Source organism: Taeniopygia guttata, chromosome 36, assembly GCF_048771995.1.
Source record: "Taeniopygia guttata chromosome 36, bTaeGut7.mat, whole genome shotgun sequence".
Lineage (NCBI taxonomy): Eukaryota > Metazoa > Chordata > Aves > Passeriformes > Estrildidae > Taeniopygia > Taeniopygia guttata.
In genome coordinates, this window is record NC_133061.1 from 813,662 (window position 1) to 841,550 (window position 27,889).

Below are 27,889 nucleotides of genomic sequence, written 5' to 3' on the forward strand. Positions count from 1 at the left end.
TCCCAGCGGCCAAAATACCCCAAACCCACCCAAAATTCCCCTAAAATAATGAGTCTGGGGTCTCGTTTCGCGCGTTTTTTATTTTTGGGGTGGTCCCCACCCCCCCTCAGCCCAGCGTGTCCTTCCAGGGTCTTTTTGGGGGTTCTGAGGGCGCCGTTTTGGGGGGGTTGAGGGGGTTTTGGGCGAAGGTTTGGCGGAGCGGACCTGGAAAAATATAAAAAAAATTGAAATTTTGGGAGGGGTCGCTGAGGGATTTTTGGGGTTTTTTGGGGGTGTTTTTGGGGGTTTTTGGTCACCTTTGGCCGCCAGCTGGAGGTGGTTCCTGAGGCGCCACTGACGCCGCTCGGCCTCGTGCGTGGCCTGGGCCTCGCGCCACTCTGGAAATTTTGGGGAGGGGGAACCCCAAAATCACTCTGGGGGTCCCAAAAATGGGTCAGGGGGTCCCAAAATTGGGTTGGGGGTACAAAAATTGGGTTGGGGGGTCCCAAAATACCCATAAATCCACCCAAAATTGGCTAAATCCAGCCCAAAATAGCCAAAACTAACTAAAAATACCCGAATCTACCCCAAAATTCCTCAATTTCTCCTTAAATTTCTGAAAATTCCCCAAAACCCCCAAAATTTTCCCCACAAAATCCCCTAAATTCCCCCAAAATCCTGAATTTTCCCAAAAATCCCCAAGATATCCCAAAAATCCCCCCAAATTTTCTCTAAAATCCCCCAAAATTCCATAAAATCCCCCCAAAAAATCTCAAAATTCCAATTTTTCTCTAAAATTCCTCCATTTTCCCGTAAAAACCCCAAAATCCCCAAAAGTTTTCCCAAAATTTTTAAAATCATGAATCATTTCCCAAAAATCCCGAATTTTCCCAAAATTTTCCCAAAAATCCCCAAAATCCCCAAGATTTCCCCAAAAATCCCCCCAATTTTCTCTAAAAATCCCCCAAAATTCCATATAATCCCCCCAAAAAACTCTCAAAATTCCCCCAAATTTTCTCCAAAATTCCTCAATTTTCCTGTAAAATCCCCAAAAATTTTCCCAAAATTTTCAAAATCATGAATCATTTCCCAAAATTCACCAAATTTACCCAGATTTCCTTCAAAACCTCCAAAATTCACCCCAAAATCCCCAATTTCCCCAAGGTCTCTAAATTCCCCAAATTTCCCCAAAATCTCCCAAAAAATCCCACCAAAATCTCTCTAAAAACTCCCAAAATTCTTCATTCTCCCACAAATTTACTCCATTTTAACCCAAAATTCCAAAATTCCTCCAAAATTCCCAGAAATTCCCCAATTTTCCAAAAATCTCCTCAAAAACCTCTAAAATTCCACAAAATGCCCTCAAAATTCACCCCAAAATCCCCAAATTTCTCTAAAATTATCATTCCCCAAAATTCCCCACAATTCCCCAAAATCTCCCAAAAAATCCCTCCAAAAACCCATAAAATTTCATAAAACTCCCCCAAAATTTCACAATTCTCCCCAAAAACTCCCAAAATTCCCCCCAAAAAGTCTCAATTTCACCCCAAAATGCCAAGAATTCCCCAAAATTCCACAAAACTCTAAAAAAATCCCCAAATCTTTCCAAAATCTCCCCAAAAATGCCCCCCAAACTCTCAAAATACCAAAAAATCCTCCCAAAATTCCCCATTTCCCCAAAATTTTTCTAAATTCCCCCAAATTTCCCCAGTAAATTTCCCAAATCCTCCAAAATTCCCCCAATTTCCCCGAAATTCTCCCAAAATCTCACAAAACCCAAAACCCCTCAAAATTTCATAAAATCCCCCAAAATTCCCCCTAAAAACTTCCAAAATTTCCCCCAAATCTCTCAATTTTCCCAAAATTTCCAAAATCCCCCCAAAATCCCTCATTTTTCCCGAAATTTCCCAAATCCCCCCAAAATTCCTGAATTTTCCCCAAATTTCTGCAAAACCCCCCCAAATTCTCCAAAATTCCCAAATTTTTCTGAAAATCTCCCCAAAAATCCCCCAAAACTCCATAAAAACCCCCAAAACCCTCAAGTCCGCCCAAACCACCCCAAATTCCCCCAAACTTTCCCTAAATGAACCCCAAATTACCCAAAATTTAAGAAAATCTCCCCAAAAATCCCCCCAAAACTCCATAAAATCGCCTCCAAAAAAACCCCAAAATTCTTCCAAAACCCCTTAAAATTCCAAAAAAATCCCCCCAAAACCACCCAAAATTCCTCCAAATTTTTGCCAAAATTCCTCAATTCTATCCCAAAATACCAAAATTTTTCCAAAAATCTCCAAAATCCTCCGAAAATTCTTCAATTTTCCCCAAAATCCCCAAAGTTCCCCCAAAAAATCCCTGCAAAAAACCTGTCAAAATTCAAGAATATCCCCCCAAATTTCCCCCCAAAACCCCCAAATTTCCCCCAAAACCCCCCAAATTCTTCAATTCTCCCTCTAAACTTCCCAAAATCCCCAAAATTTTCCCAAAATCCCCGAAATTCCCCCCAAAAATGCCCAAATTTCCCCTCCCTCACCTTTCCTCAGCTGCTGCAGGATTCCCGCCTTGGCTTGGGGGGCGTGGCCGGGGGGCGTGGCCTGACCCGGAGTGGGCGTGGCCTGTCCGGAAGTGGGCGTGGCTTTAACCGAAGGGGGCGGGGCCACGCCCAATTTGGCGCGAAGGGCGGGGACTCGCAGCAGCCCCGTCTGCAATAGGCTGAAGCTGTTCGACGTCAGCCAATAGGTGAACACCGCCTGAAAGGAGCAGCCAATCAGAGGCCGAGAAGTGCCAAGAGTGGGCGGGGCTTCGCGGCAAACCAGGAAGTGGGGAAAAAAGTGGTAAAAATCACAAATTTTGGGGAATTTTTTGGGTTTTTTTGGAAATTTGCAATTTCCTTTTTGGAAAGTTTAGGATTTTCAGGAAAATTCCTCATTTTTTTTTTTAAATTCACAAATTTTTTTGAGGGGAAAATTACCTAAATTTTATTTTCTGCAATTTCAAAATCTTGAAAAAAAATTCCTGAACTTCTGTAAAAAATGTTTAAATTTTAAGAATTTCAAAGATTTTGGTAAAAATTGCAGATTTTTAATGGAAATTTCCGAAGTTTTTAACAAAAATTCCAGGATTTTGGAAAAAAATTCCTGATTTTTTTTGAAAGTCCCAAAATTCATTTGATAATTTCAAAACCTGTAGTCAAATCCCTGAATTTTTTAAAATTTTCAAGATTTTAAAAAATACCTGAGGTTTTGTGAAAGTTTCAAATTGTCTTCTGAAAATCTTAGAATTTTAGTAAAAAAATTCCTGAATATTTTTTGAAAATTCCAGATTTTTAGGTAAATTTTGGGATTTTGGAGAAAAATTCCTGATTTTTATTTAAGAATTCCCAAATTTTTTTGGAAATTCCCAAATTTTATGGGGGAAATTTCAGGATTTTGAGAAAGATCCCAAAATTTTTAAACGAAATTACAATTTTTTTTTCTGTGATTAGGCAAGATTTTGGGGGAAAATCACGAAATTTTTTAGAAAATTCCCAAATTTCTAGGGAAATGTCATTATTTTGAGACAAAAATTCCTGAATTTTTTTGTAATTTACAAATTTGGTGGGAAAATTTCACATTTTTGGAGAAAATTCTGAATTTTTAAAGGAATTTACCAGATTTTGATGAAATTTCTAAGAAAATTTCCCAAGTCTTGAAGAAAATTTTGGATTTTTTAACAGAATTCTCAAGTTTTTTGGGAAATGTCACGATTTTTTGGAAAAATACCTGATTTTTAAAGAAATTCCAATTTTGGGGGGAAATTCTGGGATTTTGGAGAAAATGTCAAAAATTTTTCTGAGATTCCGAATTCTTTTTTGAAATTTCAAGATTTGAGAAAAAATTTCCTAGATTATTTTAATTCCCAAATTTTTCTGAAAAACTCCAGAAATTTGGGCAAAATTTTGATTTTTTTTAATTTCCAGAAAACTTAATGAAATTTCTGAGTAAATTTTAAAAGATTTTAAGAAGAATTCACACATTTTGGAGAAATTTCCTGGATTTTGTGAAATATTCCTAATGCTTAAAAGAATTCCCAAACCTTCGAGAAAAATTCCAGAATTTTGGGCAAAATACTAAATTTTTTTTTGATATCTCCAAATTTTGATGGAATTTCAGATAAATATTCCAAATTTTTTTTAATTCCCAAATCCAGAAAAAAATTTGAATTTTTACAGAATTCCAAAATTTTTCAGGAAATTTAAAGGCCTTACAAAAAAAATACCTAAAATTTTTGAGGAAACTCCCAAATTTTTAAGGAAAAATTCCAGCATTTCGGTCAAAACCCTGAATTTCTTTATGAAATTCTGGAATTTTTTTTGGGACACTTTCAAGACTTTGTGGGAAAAAAATCACAATTTTTTAGGAAATTCCAGAACTTTTAGGGAGGAAATTTCTGGATTGGTGAAAATTCACAAATTTTGGCGGGAAATATGTAAATGAAGGGGCGTGGCCACTGGAAATGAAGGCGGGACCAATTTAAATTGGCCACTCCCACTTTCTTAAAGTGACCACACACATTTTCAATGGCCACGCCCCTTCTTAAAGTGACCACGCCTCTTTTTTAAGTGACCACGCCCCCTTTTAAAGTGACCACGCCCCTTTTTAAAGTGGCCCCGCCCACTTTTGAACAAGCCCCGCCCCCAACTCACCGTGGGGAAATGGAGGATGAAGGGGAGGAAGAAAAGTGGGAGGAGCCTCAGGATTTGACGGACAGGCCCCGCCCCCGGCGCCGACACGCCCGTCTCCGCACCCAGCTGCCAAAAAAAAAATTCAAATTAGCCACGCCCCTCATTTGCATAAAGATTCCCCGCCCCTTTTGCACTTTAATTCCCTTTAAAACCATCAAAATTAGGAATTTCTAACTAAAATTTAGGATTTTTACACTCTGAAATTTCAATTTTTTGTTTCCATAAAATTCCACTAAAATTTTCTTTAATATCCCAAAATTCCCACTAAAAATGCAAAATTTCCCCACAGAAATTCCAATTTTTGGACCAAAAATCCCGATGTTGCCCCCTCAAAAATCCTATTTTTCCCTGAAAATTCCAATTTCTCCAAAAATTTTTCTTTTTCCACAAAATTCCAGAGTTTTCCTGAAAAATTACCAATTTTCCCTTAAAAACTCTCATTTTTCCATTTCAAAACTTCATTTCCCCCAAAATCCTCAAAATTATGACTTTTTAACCAAAATTCTAAAATTTTACCTCAAAATTTCAAAATTTTCCACAAAATTACACCAGAATTCCCTTTTCTACCCCAAAATTCCCATTTCCCCATAATTGCAAATTTTCCCCCCAAAAATTCCCATTTTTTTTGCGAAATATCCCAAATTTCCCCCCCAAAAATTTAATTTACTCTCTCAAAATTCCAATTAATCATTGAAAAATCTCATTTTTTCACTCAAAATTCTAATTTTTAGGTCAAATCCCATTTTTTCACCAAAATTCCCATTTTCCCCCCAAAAAATTCTCTTTTCCTTTAAGAAATTAAATTTTCCCCCTCTAAAGTCTCTCATTTTCCCCCTAAAATCCCTATTTTTCCTCCTAAAATTTCATTTTTCTTCCTCAAAGCTGTTTTTTACACAAAATTCCCATTTTTTTCCCCCAAATCCCATTTTCCCAAAAAATCCTTATTTTTCCTTAAAAATTTTCCATTTTTATCCCCTAAAAATTCAATTTTTCACTCTAAAATCCACATTTTTTGCTCTAAAATCCGCATTTTTTGCTCTAAAACCTCAATTTTTTCACCTAAAATCTTCATTTTTTCACCTAAAAAATCCATTTTTTTTCCCCCAAATCCCATTTTTTTTGCCCAAAATCGCCTTTTTTCACCCCAAACCTCGAGCACGAGCCAGGTGGAGGCTGTGACCAGCACGGGCAGGACAGAAATCCCCATTTCCCCTGAAAATCCCCATTTTTCCTCCTAAAAACTCCACTTTTTCACCTAAAATCTCCATTTTTCCACCCAAAATTCCCATTTTTTTCCCAAATCCCATTTTCCCCAAAAATCCTCATTTTTGCCTTAAAAATTTTTTATTTTATCCCTTAAAAAATTCAATTTTTTTCTCTAAAATCCACATTTTTTGCTCTAAAATCCTCATTTTTACTCCTAAAAACTCAATTTTTTCACCCAAAATTCCCATTTTTACCCCAAATCCCATTTTCCCCAAAAATCCTCATTTTTACCTCAAAAATCTTCCATTTTATCCCTCAAAAAATCCAACTTTTTGCTCTAAAATCTCCATTTTTTCACCTAAAATCCTCATTTTTTCACCTAAAAACTCCATTTTTTTTTTCCCAAATCCCATTTTTTTTGCCCAAAATCGCCTTTTTTCACCCCAAACCTCGAGCACGAGCCAGGTGGAGGCTGTGACCAGCACGGGCAGGACACAAATCCCCGTTTCCTCCTAAAACCCCATTTCTCCTCATAAAAACTCCACTTTTTCACCTAAAATCTCCATTTTTTCACCAAAAATTCCCATTTTTATCCAAAATCAAATTTTCCCAAAAATCCTCATTTTGCCTTAAAAATTTTCCATTTTATCCCTTAAAAAATTCAATTTTTTGCTCTAAAATCTCCATTTTTTCACCTAAAATCTTCATTTTTTCACCTAAAAACTCCATTTTTCCACCCAAAATTCCAATTTTTTTCCCAAATCCCATTTCCCCCAAAAATCCTTATTTTGCCCTAAAAATTTTCCATTTTATCCCTTAAAAAATTAATTTTTTTGCTCCAAAATCTGCATTTTTTGCTCTAAAATCTCCATTTTTTCACCTAAAATCTCCATTTTTTCACCCAAAATTCCCATTTTTTTTCCAAATCCCATTTTCTCCAAAAATCCTCATTTTGCCTTAAAAATTTTCCATTTTATCCCTTAAAAAATTCAATTTTTTTGCTCTGAAATCCGCATTTTTTGCTCTAAAATCTCCATTTTTTCACCTAAAATCCTCATTTTTTCACCTAAAAACTCCATTTTTTTTTCCCCAAATCCCATTTTTTTTTCCCAAAATCGCCTTTTTTCACCCCAAACCTTGAGCACGAGCCAGGTGGAGGCTTTGACCAGCACGGGCAGGACAAAAGTCCCTGTTTTCCCCTAAAACCCCATTTTTCCTCCTAAAAACTCCACTTTTTAACCTAAAATCTCCATTTTTCCACCCAAAATTCCCATTTTTTTCCAAAATCCCATTTTCCCCAAAAATCCTCATTTTTGCCTTAAAATTTTACCATTTTTTCCCTAAAAATTCAATTTTTTGCTCTAAAATCTGCATTTTTTGCTCTAAAATCCCCATTTTTCCTCCTAAAAACTCCATTTTTTCACCCAAAATTCCCATTTTTTATCACAAATCCGATTTCCCCAAAAACCCTTTTTTTGCCTTTAAAATTTTCCATTTTATCCCTTAAAAAATTCAATTTTTTGCTTTAAAATCCACGTTTTTTGCTCTAAAATCCTCATTTTTTGCTCTAAAATCTTCATTTTTTCACCTAAAAACCTCATTTTTTTTTTCCCAAATCCCATTTTTTTTTCCCAAAATCGCCTTTTTTCACCCCAAACCTCGAGCACGAGCCAGGTGGAGGCTGTGACCAGCACGGGCAGGACGTAGAAGGGGTCGGGAGCGGCCAAATCCGGGAACCAGCCCAGTCCGCCCCGGAGCAGCCCCGGCACCGGCGCCGCCGCCATCCCCTGAAGCGCCAGGAAAAACGACACAAACAGAGGGGTCTGCGACCCCAATTATGCATTAATTAATAGCTATTAATTAGGAAATAATTAGGAATTAATTAGGGAGAGTTTGGGATTTTTTACGGAATTTTTTTCTGATTTTTTGGGGTTTTTTTCTGATTTTTTTCTGATTTTTTCACTATTTTTTCAGGATTTTTTTTCCTGATTTTTAAGTAAGATTAATTAAGAATTAATTAAGAATTAAAAAGTAATTAATTCAGAAACTGTAAAGGGAATTTAAGGATTTTTTATGGAATATTTTTCTGATTTTTTTTCTTAATTTTTTTTGCATTTTTCCTAATTTTTCTAGTAGTTTTTCAGATTTTTCAAGCAAACCTAATTATTGATAATAAAATAATTACCAATTAAATAGAAAACAATTAGGAAATAATCTCAGAATTCTAGTGATTTTTTTACGGATTTGTTTCTTATTTTTTACGATTTTTTACGATTTTTTTACTATTTTTTCCAATATTTTCTGATTTTTTCCGCTATTTTCCTCTGATTTTTCCCTTATTTTTTAAAGGATTTTTTAACTGATTTTTTATGATTATTTCCCATTTTTTTCCAGATTTTTTTCTGAAATTTTCCTGATCTTATTTGTAATTTTCCAAATTTTTAAATATTTTTGTTTTATTTTCAGGGAAATTTTAAGAGGATTTTTTTACACTTCAGAAATTCCCAAATGTACCCAAAAATCAGGAAAAAAAATCTAGAAAATTTTTTTAAGAATTTTTAAAATTTTTTGCTAAATTTTGATGAAAATTTCCAATTTTTTCACCAAATTTTCACACAAATTTTAACCCAAATCCCCCAAATTTTCCCAGACTGATCCGGGAACTTTTCCCAAAATATTTTGGGAATTTTTTGGGGGTTTTTCCCAAATTTTTGATGTTTCCAAACCTGCACGAGGGGCACCAGGAATCCTCGGAGGGGATTGACGTCGTGGCGCCGCTGGTACGAAACAAGTTCCGAGTAAGCCACGGCCACTGAGGGGTTAAAAAGGGGCGTGGTCAGTCCCGGAAGTGTGATTAAGCCACGCCCACCTCGGACAAGCCACACCCAAAAAAATTTGGGTGAAAAAACAAAAAAATTGGGTAAAAAATGGCAAAAATTTAAATGGGGCGAGGGCGCTTTAAGAATAAGCCACGCCCACCAACACCAAGCCACGCCCCTTTATTCCATTTTTGTCCATTTTTGTGCATTTTTTTCACCTTTTCCATGAAAATTTTGTGTCCCACCCCCGAAATTAAAAATTTCAAAGGCCACGCCCACAAATAAACAAACCACGCCCCAATCCTTTAGCCACGCCCCCTAATTTTCATATTTAGGTGTTTTTAACCAAATTAAAACATTTTTTATTCAAATTTTGCCACCATGTTTTAAATTTTGGGACCACGCCCACAACCCTTAAGCCACACCCCCTTATCTTTATTTTTAATCCCATTTTTTTGTTATTTTAACCCAAAATTTTCACCCAAATTTGGCCTCCCACCCCCAAAATCTCAGAAATTTTAGGCCACGCCCACAACACTTAAGCCACGCCCCCTTAATCCCATTTTTATTGATTTTATTCCCATTTTTTGTATTTTAACCAAATTTTTTCACCTTTTTTCACCCAAATTTCGCCTCCTACCCCCAAAATCTCACAAATTTTAGGCCACGCCCACAAGCCTTAAGCCACGCCCTTTAACTAAATTTTTATTGATTTTAATCCCATTTATTTTTATTTTAACCCCATTTTTTCACCTTTTTTCACCCAAATTTTGCCTCCCAACCCCAAAATCTCACAAATTTTAGGCCACGCCCAAATTTTTAAGCCACGCCCCCTTAGCCCCATTTTTATTCATTTTAATCCCATTTTAATGGATTTTAACACCATTTTTGCGCGTTTTAGCCCCATTTTTTCACCTTTTTTCACCCAAATTTTGCTGCTCACCCCCAAAATCCACCCAAAACGCCCCAAATCTGGTGGCCACGCCCACCTTGGTTGGGGTCTGACCCCCGTCGGGCCTCGGCCACGCGCTGGGAGAGGCGCTGGAGCTGCGGGATGTGTTGGGAGAGTCGGGCGGCTTCGCGCTGTCCACGCAGCACCAGGGGCAGCAAAAGGATCCGGGCCCCCACTGTACCTAAAAAAGGAAAAAAACCCCAAAATTCATCAAAATTCCAAAAATTTGGGGTGAAACGCAAAAAACCCCGTGAAAATCGGTGAAAAAATGAGGGAATTAAGCAAAAAAATGTGGGAGTTTCAGGGTAAAATTCAGATTTTTTAACTCTGTTTTATCACAAAAATCGTCTTTTTTTTTGATTTCTGAATTCTTCTCTAATTCTCCTCAAATTCACAAATTTTATCTGTAAATCTTCCCAAAATTCCAAGTTTTTCTTTAAAATCCCAAATTTTAAAGACATTTTCCCAATTTTCCCTCAAATTTCCCCAATTTTTCCTCAAATTACTCCCTAAATCCCAGTATTTCCACCCAAATATCCAAATTTCCCCCAAAACTCACAAATTTTCCCCCAAAATGCTCAAATTCCCTCCCTAAATTCCAATATTTTCACCCAAATATCCAAATTTCCCCCAAAACTCACAAATTTTCTCCCAAAATGCTCAAATTCCCTCGCTAAAGCCCAAATATCCAAATTTCCCCCAAAACTCACAAATTTTCCCCCAAAATGCTCAAATTTCTCTCGCTAAATTCCAATTTTCCCCCTCAAAATCCCAATTTCCTTCAAAAGCCACAAATTTTCCCCTAAAATATAAAATTTTCTCATTAAAATCCAAAATTTTCCCCCAAAATTCCAAATATTCTGTGAAAACGTCCCCAAAATCCCCAAATTTCCCCCAAAATGCCAAATTCCCTCCCTAAAATCCAATTTCTCTCCCCAAATATCCACATTTCCCACAAAAACCTGTTTTTTTGCCCAAAACCCCAAATTTCCCCCACAAAATCTCAAATTTCCTCCTTAATTCCCAATTTTTCCCCTCAAAACCCCAAATTCCCTTCGAAAACCCACAAATCTTCCCCTAAAATCCCAAATTTCCCTCCAAAATCCCAATTTTCCCCCATAAAATCTCAAATTTTCCCCAAAACTCCCAAATTTTACCCTAAAAATCCAAAGTTCCCCTTGAAAAAACCAAAAAATTTCACCTGAAACCTCAAATTTTACTCAAAAAATCCAAAATTTCCCCTTAAAATCCAAAATTTCCCCCCAAAATCCCAATTGTCCCCCAAATACCCAAATTTTGCCCCAAAACCCAAATTTTTGCCCAAAACCCCCAAATTTCCCCCCAAAATCCCAATTTCCCCATAAAATCTCAAATTTTTCTCCAAAACAAACCCCAATTTTCCTCCAAACTTTCAAATTTTCCCCAAAACCCCCAAATTTCACCCAAAAGATCCTAAATTTCCCTTTAAAATCCTAAATTTCCCCATAAAATCGAAAAATTTCCCCCAAAATTCCAAATATTCAGTTAAAACATCCCCAGAACTCTCAAATTTCCACCAAAACAACCAAAATTCACCCCAAAAATCCAAATTTTTCCCTGAAAAATCATAAATTTTTCAGCTAAAACTGCAATTTTCAACCAAAAAAGCTAAAATTTTCCCTGAAAAATCACAATTTTTTCTCCTGAAACACCAAAATTCCCCTTAAAACCCCCAAAATTTTCCTTAAAAACCCAAATTTTCCCCCAAAATCCCAATTTTCCCCATAAATTCTGAAATTTTCTCCCAAAATCCCAAATTTTCCTCCATAACCCCCAAAAATCCCAATTACCCCCATAAAACTTTAAATTTTCTTCCAAACTTCCAAAATAATCAAAAATTTTCCCTGAAAAATCACAAGTTTTTCCCTGAAACCCCAAAAACTCCCAAATTTTCCTCTAAAAATCCCAATTTACCCTGGAAAACCCCAGATTTTTTCACATAAATCCTGAATTTATCACAAAATCACCCAAATTGCCCTTAAAAATCCAAAATTTCACCTTAAAAATCTAAAAATTCTCTCCAAAATCTCAATATTTTCCTGCAAAACCCCAGATTTTTTAACATAAATCCTGAATTTATCACAAAATCACCAAATTGCTCTTAAAAATCCAAATTTTCCACTTAAAAATCTAAAATTTCCCTCCAAAATCTCAATATTTCCCTGAAAAAAATGAGATTTTTTTCACATAAATCCTGAATTTATCACAAAATCACCCAAATTGCCCTCAAAAATCCAAATTTTCCCATTAAAAATCCAAAATTTCCCTCTAAAATCTCAATATTTCCCTGCAAAACCCCAGATTTTTTCACATAAATCCTGAATTTATCACAAAATCACCCAAATTGCCCTTAAAAATCCAAATTTTCCCTCCAAAATCTCAATATTTCCCTGCAAAACATCAGATTTTTCCACATAAATCCTGAATTTATCACAAAATCACCCAAATTGCCCTTAAAAATCCAAATTTTCCCTTTAAAAATCCAAAATTTCCCTCCAAAATCTCAATATTTCCCTGAAAAACCCCAGATTTTTTCACATAAATCCTGAATTTATCAAAAAATCACCCAAATTGCCCTTAAAAATCCAAATTTTCACTTAAAAATCCAAAATTTTCCTCCAAAATCTCAATATTTCCCTGAAAAAAACCAGATTTTTTCACATAAATCCTGAATTTATCACAAAATCACCCAAATTGCCCTCAAAAATCCAAATTTTCCCATTAAAAATCTAAAATTTCTCTTCAAAATCTCAATATTTCTCTGTAAAACCCCAGATTTTTTTACATAAATCCTGAATTTATCACAAAATCACCCAAATTGCCCTTAAAAATCCAAAATTTTCCCTTAAAAATCTAAAATTTCTCTCCAAAATCTCAATATTTCCCTGCAAAACCTCAGATTTTTTCACATAAATCCTGAATTTATCACAAAATCACTCAAATTGCCCTTAAAAATCTAAATTTTCCACTTAAAAATCTAAAATTTCCCTCCAAAATCTCAATATTTCCCTGCAAAACCCCAAATTTTTCCACATAAAACCTGAATTTATCACAAAATCACCCAAATTGCTCTTAAAAATCCAAATTTTCCACTTAAAAATCCAAAATTTCCCTCCAAAATCTCAATATTTCCCTGAAAAACCCCAAATTTTTTCACATAAATCCTGAATTTATCACAAAATCACCCAAATTGCCCTTAAAAATCTAAAATTTCCACTTAAAAATCCAAAATTTCCCTCCAAAATCTCAATTTACCCTGAAAAACCCCAGATTTTTTCACATAAATCCTGAATTTATCACAAAATCATCCAAATTGCCCTTAAAAATCCAAATTTTCCACTTAAAAATCCAAAATTTCTCTCAAAAATCCCAATTTACCCTGAAAAACCCCAGATTTTTTCACATAAATCCTGAATTTATCAAAAAATCACCAAAATTGCCCTTAAAAATCCCAAATTTCTCCTTAAAATTCTAAAATTTCTCTCCAAAATCTCAATATTTCCCTGCAAAACCCCAGATTTTTTCACATAAATCCTGAATTTATCAAAAAATCACTAAAATTGCCCTTAAAAATCAAAAATTTCACCTTAAAAATCCAAAATTTCCCTCCAAAATCTCAATATTTTCCTGCAAAACCCCAGATTTTTTCACATAAATCCTGAATTTATCACAAAATCACCAAAATTGCCCTTAAAAATCTAAATTTTCCCCTTAAAAATCTAAAATTTCCCCTTAAAAATCCGAAATTTCCACTTAAAAATCCAAAATTTCCCTCCAAAATCTCAATATTTCCCTGAAAAAACCCAGATTTTTCCACATAAATCCTGATTTTTTCCCAAAAAAACCCAAATTTTCCCCAAATTTTGGCTCACCTGTGGCGATTGCGCCCCACCAGGGCAGCCCCAGGTCCAGGTGAAGAAATTCCAGAAGGTTCTGGATCATTCCAACGGGGCTGGAACCCCCCAGGCCCAGTTCCTCCAATCGGGGCTCCCCCAAATTTGGGGAATTTCCCAAAATTTCCGCCGGTTCTGGAATTTCTGGAGGGGTCGGGGGTGGAGGCTGAGGGAAAAAAATGGGGTTAAAAAAGAAAAAATTGTGAAATTTATAGCAAAAAAATGAAAAATTTGATGTAAAATCAACCACCAAATGAAATTATAAATCAAAATTTATTTTATCAAAATTGCAATAATTATTGCAAAATTCAACTCAAAAAAATGCAGAATTAAAAACAACCAAAATTGGAACCAAAATTTGATTTCAAAATCAATATTTGACTAAAAGTTCCCAATTTAAACAAAACCCTCAATATTTAACTCAAAATAAATAAATTATGAAAAAACACACAAAATTTGACCCAAATTCTCTCAATTTAACTAAAACTCCAAAAATTTGACACAAAACCCCAAAATTTCCCCCAAAACCCCCAAATTTCCCTCAAAAATCCCAGATTTTTTTTCCCAAAATTTCCATTTTTATCCCCAAATCACATTTTTTCTCCTCAAATTCCCAATTATCCCCCCAAAATTCCCATTTTCTCCCAAAATTCCCATTTCCCCCAAAAATCGAATTTTTCTCCAAATATTTCAAAATTTTCCCCAAAATTTCTCCGCAAATTCCCATTTTTCTCCAAAATTCCAATTTTCCCACAAAATTCCCATTTCCCCCCCTAAAATCACCATTTCCCCCACCAAAATTCCCCTCTAAATTCCCAATTTTTCCCCAAAATTCCCAAATTTTACCCCAAAAATTCCCATTTCCCCCAAAATTCCCATTTTTTGATGTCAAAATTCCCCTTTTTCTCCCAAAATTCCCATTTTCCCAAAAAAATTAATCCAAAATTAAGAATTAAAAACTCCCAAAATTGGAAGCAAAATTTGATTTCAAAATCAAGATTTGACCAAAAGTTCCCAATTTAAAGAAAATTACCAGTATTTAACTCAAAATAAATAAAGAAAACAACAAATTTTGACCCAAATTCCCTCAATTTAGCTAAAACTAATAAAATTTGACCAGAGACTCAAGAAATTTGACCCAAAAACCAAAATTTGACCCAAAAATCCCCCAAATTTCCCCCAAAACCCCCAAATTCCCCCCAAAAAACCCAATTTTGCCCCAAATTTCCCCTCAAAAAAACAATTTCCCCCAAATTTTCCCCACAACCCCCAAATTTCTCCTGAATTACCCTCAAATTTCCCACAAAACACCCAAATTTCCTTTAAGTTTCCCTCCCCAAACCCCAATTTAGCTCCAAATTCACCTCAAAACCAAAAATTTTCCCCACAACCCCCAAGATTCCTCCAAATTTTTCCCAAAAACCAAAAATTTTCCCTCAAATTTCCTTCAAATTACCCCCAAAATCCCAAATTATCCCCCAAAAAACTCAATTTCCCCCCAAAACCCCCAATTTCCCCCAAATACCTCAAAATTCCCCTCAAAATTCCCCCCAAATTTCCCCCAAATCCCTCAAATGTTCTCCGAATTTCCCCAAAATCCCCAAATTCCCCCTCAAAAAACCTGAATTTTGCCCCCAAAACCTCCAATTTTCCTCCAAAAGTCTCAAATTTCCCCAAATTTCCCCCCAAAACCCCCGAAATCCTCAAATTTCTCCCCTAAATATCAAATTTCCCCCCAAAACCCCCAAATTTCCCTCAAATATTCCCCAAAACCCCAATTTTCCCTCAAATTTCCCCAAATTAACCCCAATTTTCCCTAAAAACTCTAAATTTTCCCCCAAAACCCCCAAACTTTCCCCCAAACCCCTCAAATTTTCTCCGAATTTCCCCCAAAATCCCCAAATTCCCCCTCAAAAAACTGAATTTTCCCCCAAAACCTCCAATTTTCCCCCAAAAATCTCAAATTTGCCCAAATTTCCCCCAATACCCCAAATCCCCCCAAATCCCCAAATTTCCCCCCAAAAAACCCGATTTTCCCCCAAATTGCCCCCAAAATACCCCAAATTTCCCTAAAATTTCTCCCCAAAACCCCCAACTTTTTCTCAATTTTCCCCAAAAACCCCAAATTCCCCCCGAATTTTCCCTAAATTTCCCCCCAAACCCTTCAAATTTTCCCCAAAAAAACCAATTTCCCCCTAATTTCCCCCCAAACCTCCCGAATTTCCCCAAAATTTCCCTCAAACCCCCCAAAATTCACCCCAAAAAACCCAAATTCCCTCAAAACACCCAATTTCCCTCCAAATTTCCCCCAAGTCCCCCTCAAAACCCCCGAATTTCCCTCAAATATTCCCCAAAACCCCAATTTTTCCTCAAATTTCCCCAAATTCACCCCAAATTTCCCCCAAAAACTCTAAATTTTCCCCCAAAACCCCCAAATTGTGCTCCAAAAACCCCAATTTTCCCTCAAATTTCCCCCAAATCACAATATTCCCCCAAAAAAACCTCAACTTCCCCAAAATTTCCCTCCAAACCCCCCAAATTTCCCTCAATTTCTCCCCAAATCCCCCAAATTTCTCCCAAATTCACCCCAAATTTTCCCCCAAAACCTTTAAATTCCCCCTCAAAAAAAGATTTTCCCCCAAATTGTCTCCAAAATACCCCAAATTTCCCTAAAATTTCCCCCAAAACCCCCAACTTTTTCTCAATTTTCCCCCCAAACTCCAAATTCCCCCCCAAATTTCCCCCCAAATCCCTCAAATTTTCCCCCAAAACCCCAATTTCCCTCAAATTTCCCCCCAAACCTCCCAAATTTCCTAAAAATTTCCCCCAAACCCCCCAAATTCACCCCAAAAAACCCAAATTCCCCCAAAACACCCGATTTCCCTCCAAATTTCTCTCAAATCCTCCCCAAAACCCCCAATTTCCCCCCCAAAACCCCCAAATTTCCCACAACTCCCCCAAATTCACCCCAAATTTTCCCCAAAACTCAAAATTTTCCCCCAATCCCCCAAATTATGCTCCAAAAAACCCCAAATTTCCCTCAAATTTCCCCCCAAATCCCAATATTCCCCCAAAATAACCTCAACTTCCCCAAAATTTCCCTCCAAACCCCCCAAATTTCCCTAAAATTTCTCCCCAAATCCCCCAAATTTCCACCAAACCCCCCCAAATTCACCCCAAAATCTTCCCCCAAAACCTGCAAATTCTCCCCAAAAAAACAGATTTTTCCCAAATTGCCCCCAAAATACCCCAAATTTCCCTAAAATTTCTCCCCAAAACCCCCAACTTTTTCTCAATTTTCCCCAAAAACCCCAAATTCCCCCCGAATTTTCCCTAAATTTCCCCCCAAACCCTTCAAATTTTCCCCAAAACCCCAATTTCCCCCTAATTTCCCCCCAAACCTCCAAATTCCCCCCAAACACCCCAAATTTCCACAAAATTTCCCTCAAACCCCCCAAATTCACCCCAAAAAACCCAAAATTCCCCCAAAACACCCAATTTCCCTCCAAATTTCCCTCAAATCCCCCCCAAAACCCCCGAATTTCCCTCGAAAATTCCCCAAAACCCCCAATTTTCCCTCAATCCCCCCAAATTCACCCAAATTTCCCCCCAAAACTCCAAATTTTCCCCAAAACCCCCCAAATTTTGCTCCAAAAAACCCCAATTTTCCCTCAAATTTCCCCCCAAACCCCAATATTCCTCCAAAAAAACCTCAACTTCCCCAAAATTTCCCTCCAAACCCCCAAATTTCCCTAAAATTTCTCCCCAAATTCCCCAATTTTCCCCCAAACCCCCAAATTCACCCCAAATTATCCCCCAAAACCTGCAAATTTCCGCCCCCAAAAAACCCGATTTTCCCCCAAACTGCCCCCAAAATACCCCAAATTTCCCTAAAATTTCCCCCCAAAACCCCCAACTTTTTCTCAATTTTCCCCAAAAACCCCAAATTCCCCCCAAATTTTTCCTAAATTTCTCCCTAAAACCTTCAAATTTTCCCCCAAAACCCCAATTTCCCCCTAATTTCCCCCCAAACCTCCCAATTTCCCCCAAACCCCCAAAATTTCCCCAAAATTTCCCCCAAACCCCCCAAATTCACCCCAAAAAAACCCAAATTCCCCAAAAAAACCCCAATTTCCCTCCAAATTTCCCCCAAATCCCCCTTAAAACCCCCGAATTTCCCTCAAATTTCTCCTCAAAACCCCCAATTTCCCCCCCAAAACCCCCAAATTTCACTCAATCCCCCCAAATTCACCCCAAATTTCCCTCAATCCCCCCAAATCCACCCCAAATTTCCCCCAAAAATCCCAATTTTTTTCCAAATTTTACCAAATTTCCCCAATTTAACCCCCTCACCTGCCCTGCGCCGGTCGCCGCTCCCCTCACGGCCGAAGCTCCGCAGCCCCACACGGGACCCCGACACCTCTGCAAGGGAAAAAAAACCCTTTGACGTCATAACCACCCCTGAAACAACCCAAAAAAATAAAAATAAAATTTAAAAAAGCTTTTTTAGCTCACCTGAACCCTCAGGGCGCAAATCAGCGGCCGCAGCCGCGGGGCCGCCGCCGCCATCATGGCGGCCTGAGGGGAGGGAGAAGAAGGGCGGGGCTTAGCGCTGAAGGGGCGTGCCCGCCAAAACCGCGCAAGCTGATTGGTTAATGAGAACTAGCGCATGCGCTCTGTTGTAAAAAGCGTGCCGCGCCATTTTGCTTAAGGGCAAACCTCACTAAGGCGTGGCCAAAAAGGGGAAAGGCGGGAATTCAGGCCAATAAATCCACCAATAGAAAAGCTGCTTGTGTTGGCGCATGCGCTATGAGGGTGAAGCGCGCAAAGCGCCATGGTAAGTAAGGGCAAAAAAGTGCGGGCATGACGTCACATAAGTGAAGCCACGCCCACTTCTCCCCCTCAGGCCGCGCCGCCATTTTGGATCCGCCGCCGCTTCCCTGAGGTAAAAACGAAATTTGAGGGGTTTAAAAAACACCAAAAAACCCAAAAATCACCCCAAAAATCCTCCCAAAAGCGAGGGGGGGTTGAGGGGCGCAGCACCCTGAAACTCGTCTGGAGATTCCATCCAAAATTCCCCCGAATTTGGGCTCCAAACGCGGTTTGTATTTCGTATTATCTGAATCGAGTTGGAAAAAAATCCCCAAAAATCAAAAGAATTTTCCCCGAATTTTCTCTTTTTTTGCCCCCAGGTGATGGCAGACCCTCCCAAAGACACCACAGATTTGGGGTCTCTGCAGGTGAGCCCCCCTAAAATCCCAAAAACCCCAAAAAATTCCCCAAAAATCCCCTCAAGTCTACCCAAAATCTCAAAAAAAATCCCCCAAATCCCCTCAAATCCCCCCAAAATCCCTTCAAATACCCTCAAATATCCCTAAAATCTCCGAAATTTGTCCCATTTTTTCCCCAAATTTCCCAAAATCCTCCAAATTTTCCCCCAAATCCTCCAAAATTCCTGAATTTTCCCCAAATTCCCCAAAATTGTCATACAAATCCCCCGAATTTTCCCCAAATTTCCCCCTCAAATCCCCCAAAATTTTTGAATTTCCCCCAAAATTACCCAAAATCTCCTAAATTTCTCAAATTTCTTCCTCAAATCACCAAAATTGGTCCCAAATCCTCCAAATCTCCCAAATTTGTCCTAAATTTTCCCAAATCCACCAAATTTCTCCCTCAAATTCCCCAAATTTCCCAAATTTCTCCTTCAAATTTCCAAAATCTTCCTAAATTTATCCCAAATTTCTTCAAATTCCCCAAATTTCTCTCCAAAATCCCCCCAAATTCCTGAATTTTTCCCCAAATCCGCCAAATTTCTCCCTCATATCCCTCAAATTTGTCCTAAAATTCCCCAAATTTCTTCCTCGAATCTCCCAAAATTCCTGAATTTTCCCTAAATTTCCCAAATTTCTCCCTCAAATTCCCCAAAGTCTCCAAAATTTGTCCCAAATTTCCAAAATTCTGCAAATTTCTCCCTCAAATCTCCCAAAATCCCCTAAATTCCTCCTCAAATTCCCCAAAATTGTCCCAAATTGCCCAAATTTCTCTCTCAAATCCCCCAAAATTCCTGAATTTTTCCAAATCCCCCAAATTTCTCCCTCATATCCCTCAAATTTGTCCTAAATTTCCCCAAATTCCCCAAAATCCCCAAATTTCTCCAAAAGTTCCTCAAATCCCCAAATTTCTCCCTCAAATCTCTCAAAATTCCTCAATTTTCCCCGAATTTCCCAAATTTCTCCCTCAAATTCCCCAAAGTCTCCAAAATTTGTCCCAAATTTCCAAAAATTCTCCAAATTTCTCCCTCCAGTCTCCCAAAATCCGTTAAATCCTCCTCAAATTCCCCAAATTTCTCCCTCAAATTTCCATAATTTTTGAAGTTCCCCCCAAAATTCCCCAAAATCTCCCAAATTTCTCAAATTTCTTCCTCAAATCCCCAAAACCCCCAAATTTCTCCCTCAAATCCCCCAAATTTCCCACATTTCTCCTTCAAATTCCCAAAATTCTCCTAAATTTGACCCAAATTTCCTCAAATTCCCCAAATTTCTCTCCCAAATCCCCCAAAATTCCTGAATTTTTCCAAATCCCCCAAATTTCTCCCTCATATCCCTCAAATTTGTCCTAAAATTCCCCAAATTTCCTCCTCGAATTTCCCAAAATTCCTGAATTTCTCCCAAATTTCCCAAATTTCTCCCTCAAATTCCCCAAAATCTCCAAAATTTGTCCCAAATTTCCAAAATTCTCCAAATTTCTCCCTCAAATCTCCCAAAATCCCTTAAATTCCTCCTCAAATTCCTCAAAATTGTCCCAAATTCCCCAAGTTTCTCCCTCAAATCCCCCAAAATTCCTGAATTTTTCCAAATCCCCCAAATTTCTCCCTCATATCCCTCAAATTTGTCCTAAAATTCCCCAAAATCCCCAAATTTCTCCAAAAGTTCCTCAAATCCCCAAATTTCTTCCTCTAATCTCCCAAAATTCCTGAATTTTCCCCAAATTTCCCCCTCAAATTCCCCAAAGTTTCCAAAATATGTCCCAAATTTCCAAAAATTCTGCAAATTTCTCCCTCAAATCCCAAAATCCCTTAAATTCCTCCTCAAATTCCCCAAAATTGTCCCAAATTGTCCCAAATTTCTCCCTCTAATTCCCCAAATTCTCCCAAATTTGCCCAAATTTCCCAAATTTCCCTTCAGGCTGAGACCTGAGCCCTGAAAACTTCCCCAAAAACCCAAAACCACCCCAAAAATCACCCAAAATCAACCAAATCACCCCAAAAATATCGCAACAAGTAAATCAAAAATCACCCAAAAATTACCCAAAATCACTCAAAAATTACCCCAAAAAAATCACAAAATTGTCCGAAAAAATCCTGTAAAATTACTAAAAAATCCCAGAAAAATACCCAAGAATCACCCAAAAAAATTCCCAAAAAATCCAATTTTAAATCCAACCAAATCTCTTAAAAATCTCCAAAAATTTGTCAAAATTATCCCAAAAAACCCCAAAAAATCTCCCCAAAAAATCCCGAAAAAGCGCCCAAAAAAATCCATAAAATTCGTTTAAAATCCCCAAAAAATCCTGAAAAAACACACAAAAAATCCCCATAAAAATTCTGAAAAAACCCCATAAAATTCCTGAAAAAAATCTCCCAAAATTGGTCAAAAATATCCTGAAAAATCCCGTAAAATTAAAAAAAAAATCCCCAAAAATAATTTTAAAATCTTCAAAAAATCCCATAAAAATCCCAAAAAAACACCCAAAGCGATCTCATAAAAATCCATTTAAAAATCAAAAAAAATCTTCAAAAATCAGCCAAAAAATCCCATTAAAATAACAAAGACACCCCAAAAAATCTCATTAAATCCATTTTGAAATCCCAAAAACATTCAAAAAAAAATCCCCAAAAGTCACCCAAAAAGTCTCACCAAAGTCCCCAAAAATCCCTTTGAAAATCCCAAAATAATCCCCAAAAATCACCCAAAAAATTCCTTAAAATCACTCAAAATTCCTCAAAAAATCCCCCAAAAACACCCCAAAAAATCCCATTAGAATCCCCGAAAACACCTAAAAAAATCCCATAATTTTCCTAAAAAATCCCGTAAAAATCCCCAAGAAGTCTCCCAAAAATCCCATAAAATTCCTAAAAAAATCCCAAAATGCACCCAAAAATCACCCCAAAAATCCCATTAAAAATCCCCAAAAAAAACCCCAAAACCCCATAAAAATCCCCAAAAATCACTGCAAAATCCCATAAAATCACCCAAAATTCCTCAAAAACTCCCATTAAAATTCCCCAAAAAATCCTCAAAAATCTATTTAAAGGACCTTTAAAAATCCCCAAAAATTACCTTTAAAATCCCATAAAATCCATAAAACATCACCAAAATCACCCAAAAATCACCCAAAAAATCCATTTAAAAATCCTTAAAAATCCCCAAAAATCCATTTAAATAACCCTAAAAAAATCCCCAAAAATTACCTTTAAAATCCCATAAAAAGCCTTAAAAACCCCAAAATGACCCAAAAATCACTCAAAAAAACCATTTAAAAATCCTTAAAATCCCCAAAAAATCCATTTAAGTAACCCTAAAAAAATCTCCAAAAACCCCCCAAAAAATCCCATAAAAATCATTAAAAACCCCAAAATCACCCAAAAATCACCCAAAATCCCCCAAAATCCCCCATAATAAAACCATTAAAAAATCTCTAAAAATCACTCAAAAATCCTCAAAAAATCCCATAAAAATCCTTAAAAACCCCAAAAACCCCCCAAAAAATCCTATAAAAATCCTTAAAAATCAAACAAAATCACCCAAAAAATCCATTTAAAAATCCTTAAAAACCCCAAAATCACCTCAAAAATCCCCATAAAATACCCCCAAAATCACCCAAAAATCCCTAAAAATCACTCAAAAATCCTCCAAAAATCCCATAAAACCCCCCAAAAATGCCCCAAAAATCCCTCTAAAAACCACCTAAAATTACATAAATTTTTTTTGCCCAAAATCCCCGTTTTTCACCCCAAATTTCCCTTTTCCCTTTAGGACCTGCTGCGCTGCCCGGCCGAGCCGGAGCCCCAAAACTGCCCCAAAAAACCCCCAAAATCACCCAAAAATCACTCAAAAAAATCAATTTAAAAATCCTTAATAACCACCCCAAAAAATCCCATAAAATTCCTAAAAAATCACCAAAAAATCCCATAAAAATCCCCGAAAAACACCTAAAAAATCCCCAAAAAATCTAAAAAATCCAATAAAAATCCCCAAAATCACCTTAAAATCCCATAAAAATCCTATTAAATTACCCAAAATTCCTCAAAAACTCCCATTAAAATCTCCAAAAAATCCCCAAAAATCCTTTTAAATAACCCTAAAAAATCCCCAAAAATTATCTTTAAAATCCCATAAAATCCATAAAAAATCACCAAAATCACCCAAAAATCACCCAAAAAATCCATTTTAAAATCCTTAAAAACCCCGAAAAAAATCACCCAAAAATCCCAGAAAAGTATCTAAAAAAAGCATCTAAAAATAAAAAAAATCTCATAAAATATCCCCAAAAATCCTACTGAAAATACCCAAAAATTACCAGAAAATCCCGCCTAAATCCCAAAAAAATCCCCAAAAAATCCCATAAAATCACCCAAAAATCCCCAAAAATTAATAGAAAATCACCCAAAAAATCCCATAAAATTGGGTAAAAATTTCCAAAAAATCTCCAGAAATCACCCAAAAAATCCCCATAAAATTGCAAAAAATTTACAAAAAAACCCCATAAAAATCCCCAAAAAATCCCTAAAACCCCCAAAAAATCCCTAAAAAATCCTCAAAAAACGTCTAAAAACCCCCATAAAAATCCCAAAAAAAACCCTGAAAAATTCTCATAGAAATACCCAAAAATCCATTTAAAAATGCCTAAAAATCCTGTTAAATTAAAAAAAAATCCTCAAAAAATCTCCAAAAATCACCAAAAATCCCCCAAAATATCTCATAAAAAAATCCCTAAAAATCCCCCAAAAATCACCCAAAAAATCGCTCAAAATACCTAAAAAACTCCCATTAAAATCCCCAAAAAATCCCCAAAAATCCATTTAAATAACCCTAAAAAATCCCCAAAAATTACCTTTAAAATCCCATAAAATCCATAAAAAATCACCAAAATCACCCAAAATCCCCCAAAATATCCCCTAAAAAAACAATAAAAAATCCCTAAAAATCACTCAAAAATCCTCAAAAAATCCCATAAAACCCCCCCAAATTCACCTCGAAATCAATCAAAAAATAACCCAAAAATCACCCCAAAAATCCCCATAAAATTCCTAAAAAATCCCCCAAAATCACCAAAAAATCCCCAAAAATCATCTCAAATTCACGCCAAGAATCACAAAACATAACTCAAAAATCACCATAAAAATCCTTAAAAATGCCAAAAAAAAAATCACCCAAAAAATCCCAGAAAAGTACCTAAAAAAATCACCTAAAAATAAAAACCATAAAATTCTTTAAAAATCCCCAAAAATCCTTCAAAAAATCCCGTAAAAATCCTAAAAAATGTCCAAAAATCACCCAAAAAATCACTGTAAAATACCCTCAAAACCACCCAAAAAATCCCTAAAAATCACTCAAAAATCCTCAAAAAATCCCCCAAAACCCCCCAAAAACCCCTTAAAAATCCCTCTAAAAATCACCTAAAATTCTCTATATTTTTTTTTTGCCCAAAATCCCCGTTTTTCACCCCAAATTTCTCTTTTCCCATCAGGCCCTGCGCGCTGCCCTGCAGGGGGCGCTGCTTCGCTCCCCGGCCCAGCCGGAGTCCCAAAACTGCCTAAAAAACCCCAAAATCACCCAAAAATCATCCCAAAAAATCCATTTAAAAATCCTTAAAAACCCCTAAATCCCCCAAAAAATCACCCAAAAAATCACCCAAAAAAATCCCAGAAAAATCCCAGAAAAATCCAAAAATCACCCAAAAATTACCAAAAAAATCCATTTAAAAATCCTTAAAAACCCCAAAATCACCCATAAAATCAATTTAAAAATCCTTAAAAACCCCAAAATCACCCAAAAAATCCATTTAAAAATCCTTAAAAACCCCAAAATCCACCCAAAAAATCCATTTAAAAATCCTTAAAAATTCCCAAAAATCCCCGTAAAATACCCTCAAAATCACTCAAAAAATCTCTAAAAATCACTAAAAAATCCCATAAAATCCCTCAAAAACCCCCCAAAAAAACTCCAAAAATCCCTCCAAAAATCACCTAAAAATTACATTTTTTTATTTTTGCCTAAAATCTGCTTTTTTTACCCCAAATTTCATTTCCCGTCAGGCCCTGCGCGCGGCCCTGCAGGGGGCGCTGATTCGCTCCCCGGCCCAACCGGAACCGCCCGAGCTGGAGCCGCTGCTGCGACTTCCGCTTCCGCCCGACCGGAAACTGCGGCTGCTGCCGGGCCGGAAGCTGCTCCGGGACAACCTGGCCTGGGTGAGTGGGCGCCGCCATCTTACCGCACTTCCGGCGGAACTTCCGGGGGAAGTTCCTGGGGATTTAATGGGGTTTTAATCCGGGTTTTTAGGGGTTTTTAAGGGGGTTTTATTCGGAATTTTTGGGGGGTTTTAGGGATTTTTTGGGGTTCTTTTAGGGATTTTTTTTGGGGTTTTTAGGGATTTTTTAGGAATTTTTTTCTGGATTTTTTTGGGGGTTTTTAGGGATTTTTTAGGAATTTTTTTCTGGATTTTTTGGGGTTTTTTAGGGATTTTTTTGGGATTTTTTGGCAATTTTTGGGCGATTTTTTAGGAGATTTTTTAGGAATTTTTTTTTGCATTTATAGGGATTTTTATGGGATTTTTTATGGATTTCTTTCTGAATTTTGGGGCATTTTTTACGATTTTTGGATTTTTTTTTTAATTTTTTGGGAATTTTTTGGGATTATTTTCGGGATTTTTTAGGATATTTTTCGTAGATTTTTGAGGAGTTTTTGGGAACTTTGGGGGATTTTTTGGGGATTTATTTTGGATTTTTATGGGATTTTTTATGATTTTTTGGGGGGATTTTTTGCAGACTTTTTAGGAATTTTTTGGTAGATTTTTGAGGAGTTTTTGGGAGTTTTGGGGTTTTTTGTAGGATTTTTTTGGGGATTTTTAGGGATTTTTTATGGAATTTTTTGGGGATTTTGGGGGATTTTTTAGGGATGTTTTCCTGATTGTTTAGGGATTTTTTTCTGAATTTTTTGGCATTTTTTACGATTTTTTTGTATTTTTTTTTAATTTTTTGGGACATTTTGGGGATTCTTTTTGTGAGTTTTGGGGAATTTTTTGGTAGATTTTTGAGGAGATTTTGGGAATTTTGGGGGATTTTTTTAGGATTTTTTTGGGGCGATTTTATTGATTTTTTTGGCAATTTTTTGGAATATCTTTAGAAATTTCACGTATATTTTTTTTAGTAATTCTACATTTTTTTATAACTCTAAAACTTGAATTTTTTTTGTCATTTATTTTATTGCCATTTTCCCCCATTTTAACCCATTTTTAACCAAATTTTCCTGTATTTTCCCACTATTCCCACCAAAAATCTTTTAAAATTCCAAAAATTCCCAAAATTCCTTCAAAACCCCCAAATTTTCCCCAAAACCCCCTTTAAACTTTTCACCTTTTCGCTGCTTTTTCCCCTTTTTAAATCACATTTTTTGACGGATTTTTGCCATTTTTCGACGGATTTTCGCCAAATTTTCACCGATTTTCCCCAAATTTTTTTTGGGATTGGCTAAAATTCCGGAATTTTCTCTTTTCCCAGAATCCCGAGGGGGTCCCCCACGGATTGGAGCAGCTGAGGACGGCGCTGAACATTCTGGAAAAATACGGTCGGAACCTGCTGAGCCCGCGCCCGCCCCGGCACTGGAGGGGGGTCCGGTTCGGCAATCCCGTCTTCAGATCCACCGTCGGGGCCATCCAGGTCGGAATTCCCGGAAAATTCCCACATTTCCCCACATTCCCGAAAATTACCTTTTTCTCCACAAAAAATCCGCTTTTTTCCCCAAAAAAATCGGCGTTTTTTGGCCAAAAATTCGATTTTTTTGGCCAAAAATTCGATTTTTTTGGACAAAAATTAGGGGTTTTTTAGGCCAAAAGTTCGATTTTTCTTAGGCCAAAAATTCAATTTTTTTTTAGCCAAAAATTTGATTTTTTTTAGGCCAAAAATTCAATTTTTTTAGGCCAAAAATTCGATTTTTTTGGGCCAAAAATTCGAGTTTTTTTGGCTAAAAATTTGATTTTTTTGTGTTTTTTTGATTTTTTTTTTATTTTTTTGATTTTTTTTGATTTATTTGCGCTTTTTTGCCCCGAAAATCCGCCGAAAATTTTCCTGGAAAAATAAAAATAATTAGGAAAAAAATTGAATTTTTTTTCCCAAAATCTGCCTTTTTTCCCCCAAAAAATTCCATTTTGTTCCCCCCAAAAAATCCATTTTTTTACCCAAAAAAAAATAGATTTTTTTGCCCAAAACTTCGACTTTTTGCCCCTAAAATTTGCATTTTTCTCCCTCCCTCCCAGTCCCTCCCAGTCCCTCCCAGTTCCTCCCAGTCCCCTCCCAGTACAAACCAGTAACCCCAAACCCCAAACCTCCTCCCAGTATAAACCAGTATAAAACCAGTATAAACCAGTATAAAAAATCCCCATTTTCCCCATTTTTCTTCCATTTTATCCCATTTTTAACCCTTTAACTCCCTCCCACCACCCCCAAACCCCCTCCCAGTCCCTCCCAGTACAAACCAGTAACGCCAAACTCCCTCCCAGTATAAACCAGTAACCCCAAACCCCATCCCAGTATAAACCAGTATAAACCAGTATAAAAAATCCCCATTTTCCCCCATTTTCCCCCATTTTCCCCCATTTTTAACCCTTTAACTCCCTCTCAGTGCCCCCAAACCCCCTCCCAGTTCATCCCAGTACAAACCAGTAACCCCAAACCCCAAACCAGTATAAACCAGTCCAAACCAGTACAAACCAGTATAAAAAATCGCTAATTTCCGCCATTTTCCCCGATTTTTAACCCTTTAACTCCTTCCCAGTGCCCCCAAACCCCCTCCCAGTCCCTCCCAGTCCCCTCCCAGTTCATCCCAGTCCCAAACCAGTATAAACCAGTAACCCCAAACCCCCTCCCAGTATAAACCAGTATAAAACCAGTATAAACCAGTATAAAAAATCCCTAATTTCTGCCATTTCTCCCCATTTTCCCCCATTTTTAACCCTTTAACTCCCTCCCACCACCCCCAAACCCCCTCCCAGTCCCCTCCCAGTA

General features: G+C 36.9%; 2 protein-coding genes across 4 annotated transcripts in view; one reads left to right on the plus strand and one right to left on the minus strand.

The window, feature by feature from the left end:
- Nucleotides 1–60: 60 nt before the first annotated feature.
- On the minus strand, nucleotides 61–18,274 carry OXA1L (OXA1L mitochondrial inner membrane insertase). 3 transcript variants are annotated; one of them, XM_072921345.1, is made up of 10 exons: nucleotides 18,124–18,274; nucleotides 17,962–18,030; nucleotides 13,588–13,774; nucleotides 9,714–9,857; nucleotides 8,632–8,717; nucleotides 7,564–7,728; nucleotides 4,661–4,765; nucleotides 2,510–2,726; nucleotides 297–377; nucleotides 61–204 (listed from the first exon to the last, which is right to left on the minus strand). In XM_072921345.1, the coding sequence occupies exons 1-10, from the start codon at nucleotides 18,178–18,180 to the stop codon at nucleotides 107–109; spliced, it is 1,209 nt and encodes a 402-aa protein (XP_072777446.1). In that variant the 5' UTR covers nucleotides 18,181–18,274; the 3' UTR covers nucleotides 61–106. The 3 variants fall into 3 exon arrangements, 2 of the variants coding, with proteins under 2 accessions (XP_072777446.1, XP_072777447.1); XR_012052617.1 differs by having other exon boundaries at nucleotides 157–204; nucleotides 297–413; XM_072921346.1 differs by lacking the exon at nucleotides 297–377.
- Nucleotides 18,275–18,488: 214 nt separating this feature from the next.
- Nucleotides 18,489–27,889, plus strand: part of LOC121468786 (E3 ubiquitin-protein ligase RNF31) — a 46,229-nt gene continuing 36,828 nt past the window's right edge. Inside the window, 4 exon segments of the mRNA XM_072921344.1 lie at nucleotides 18,489–18,709; nucleotides 18,801–18,848; nucleotides 24,926–25,078; nucleotides 26,387–26,545. Coding sequence (XP_072777445.1) covers nucleotides 18,804–18,848; nucleotides 24,926–25,078; nucleotides 26,387–26,545 — 357 coding nt within the window. The 5' untranslated portion in view covers nucleotides 18,489–18,709; nucleotides 18,801–18,803.

Bases quoted from the DNA above. Each gene is read 5' to 3' on its own strand.
- OXA1L (XM_072921345.1), bottom strand. From the start codon at position 18,180: ATGATGGCGGCGGCGGCCCCGCGGCTGCGGCCGCTGATTTGCGCCCTG. The intron at 13,775-17,961 runs GTGAGGGGGTTA...TTTTTCCCTCAG, and splicing joins CGGCGACCGGCGCAGGGCAG to CCTCCACCCCCGACCCCTCC. The intron at 9,858-13,587 runs GTGAGCCAAAAT...TTCCTTTTTTAG, and splicing joins GTGGGGCGCAATCGCCACAG to GTACAGTGGGGGCCCGGATC.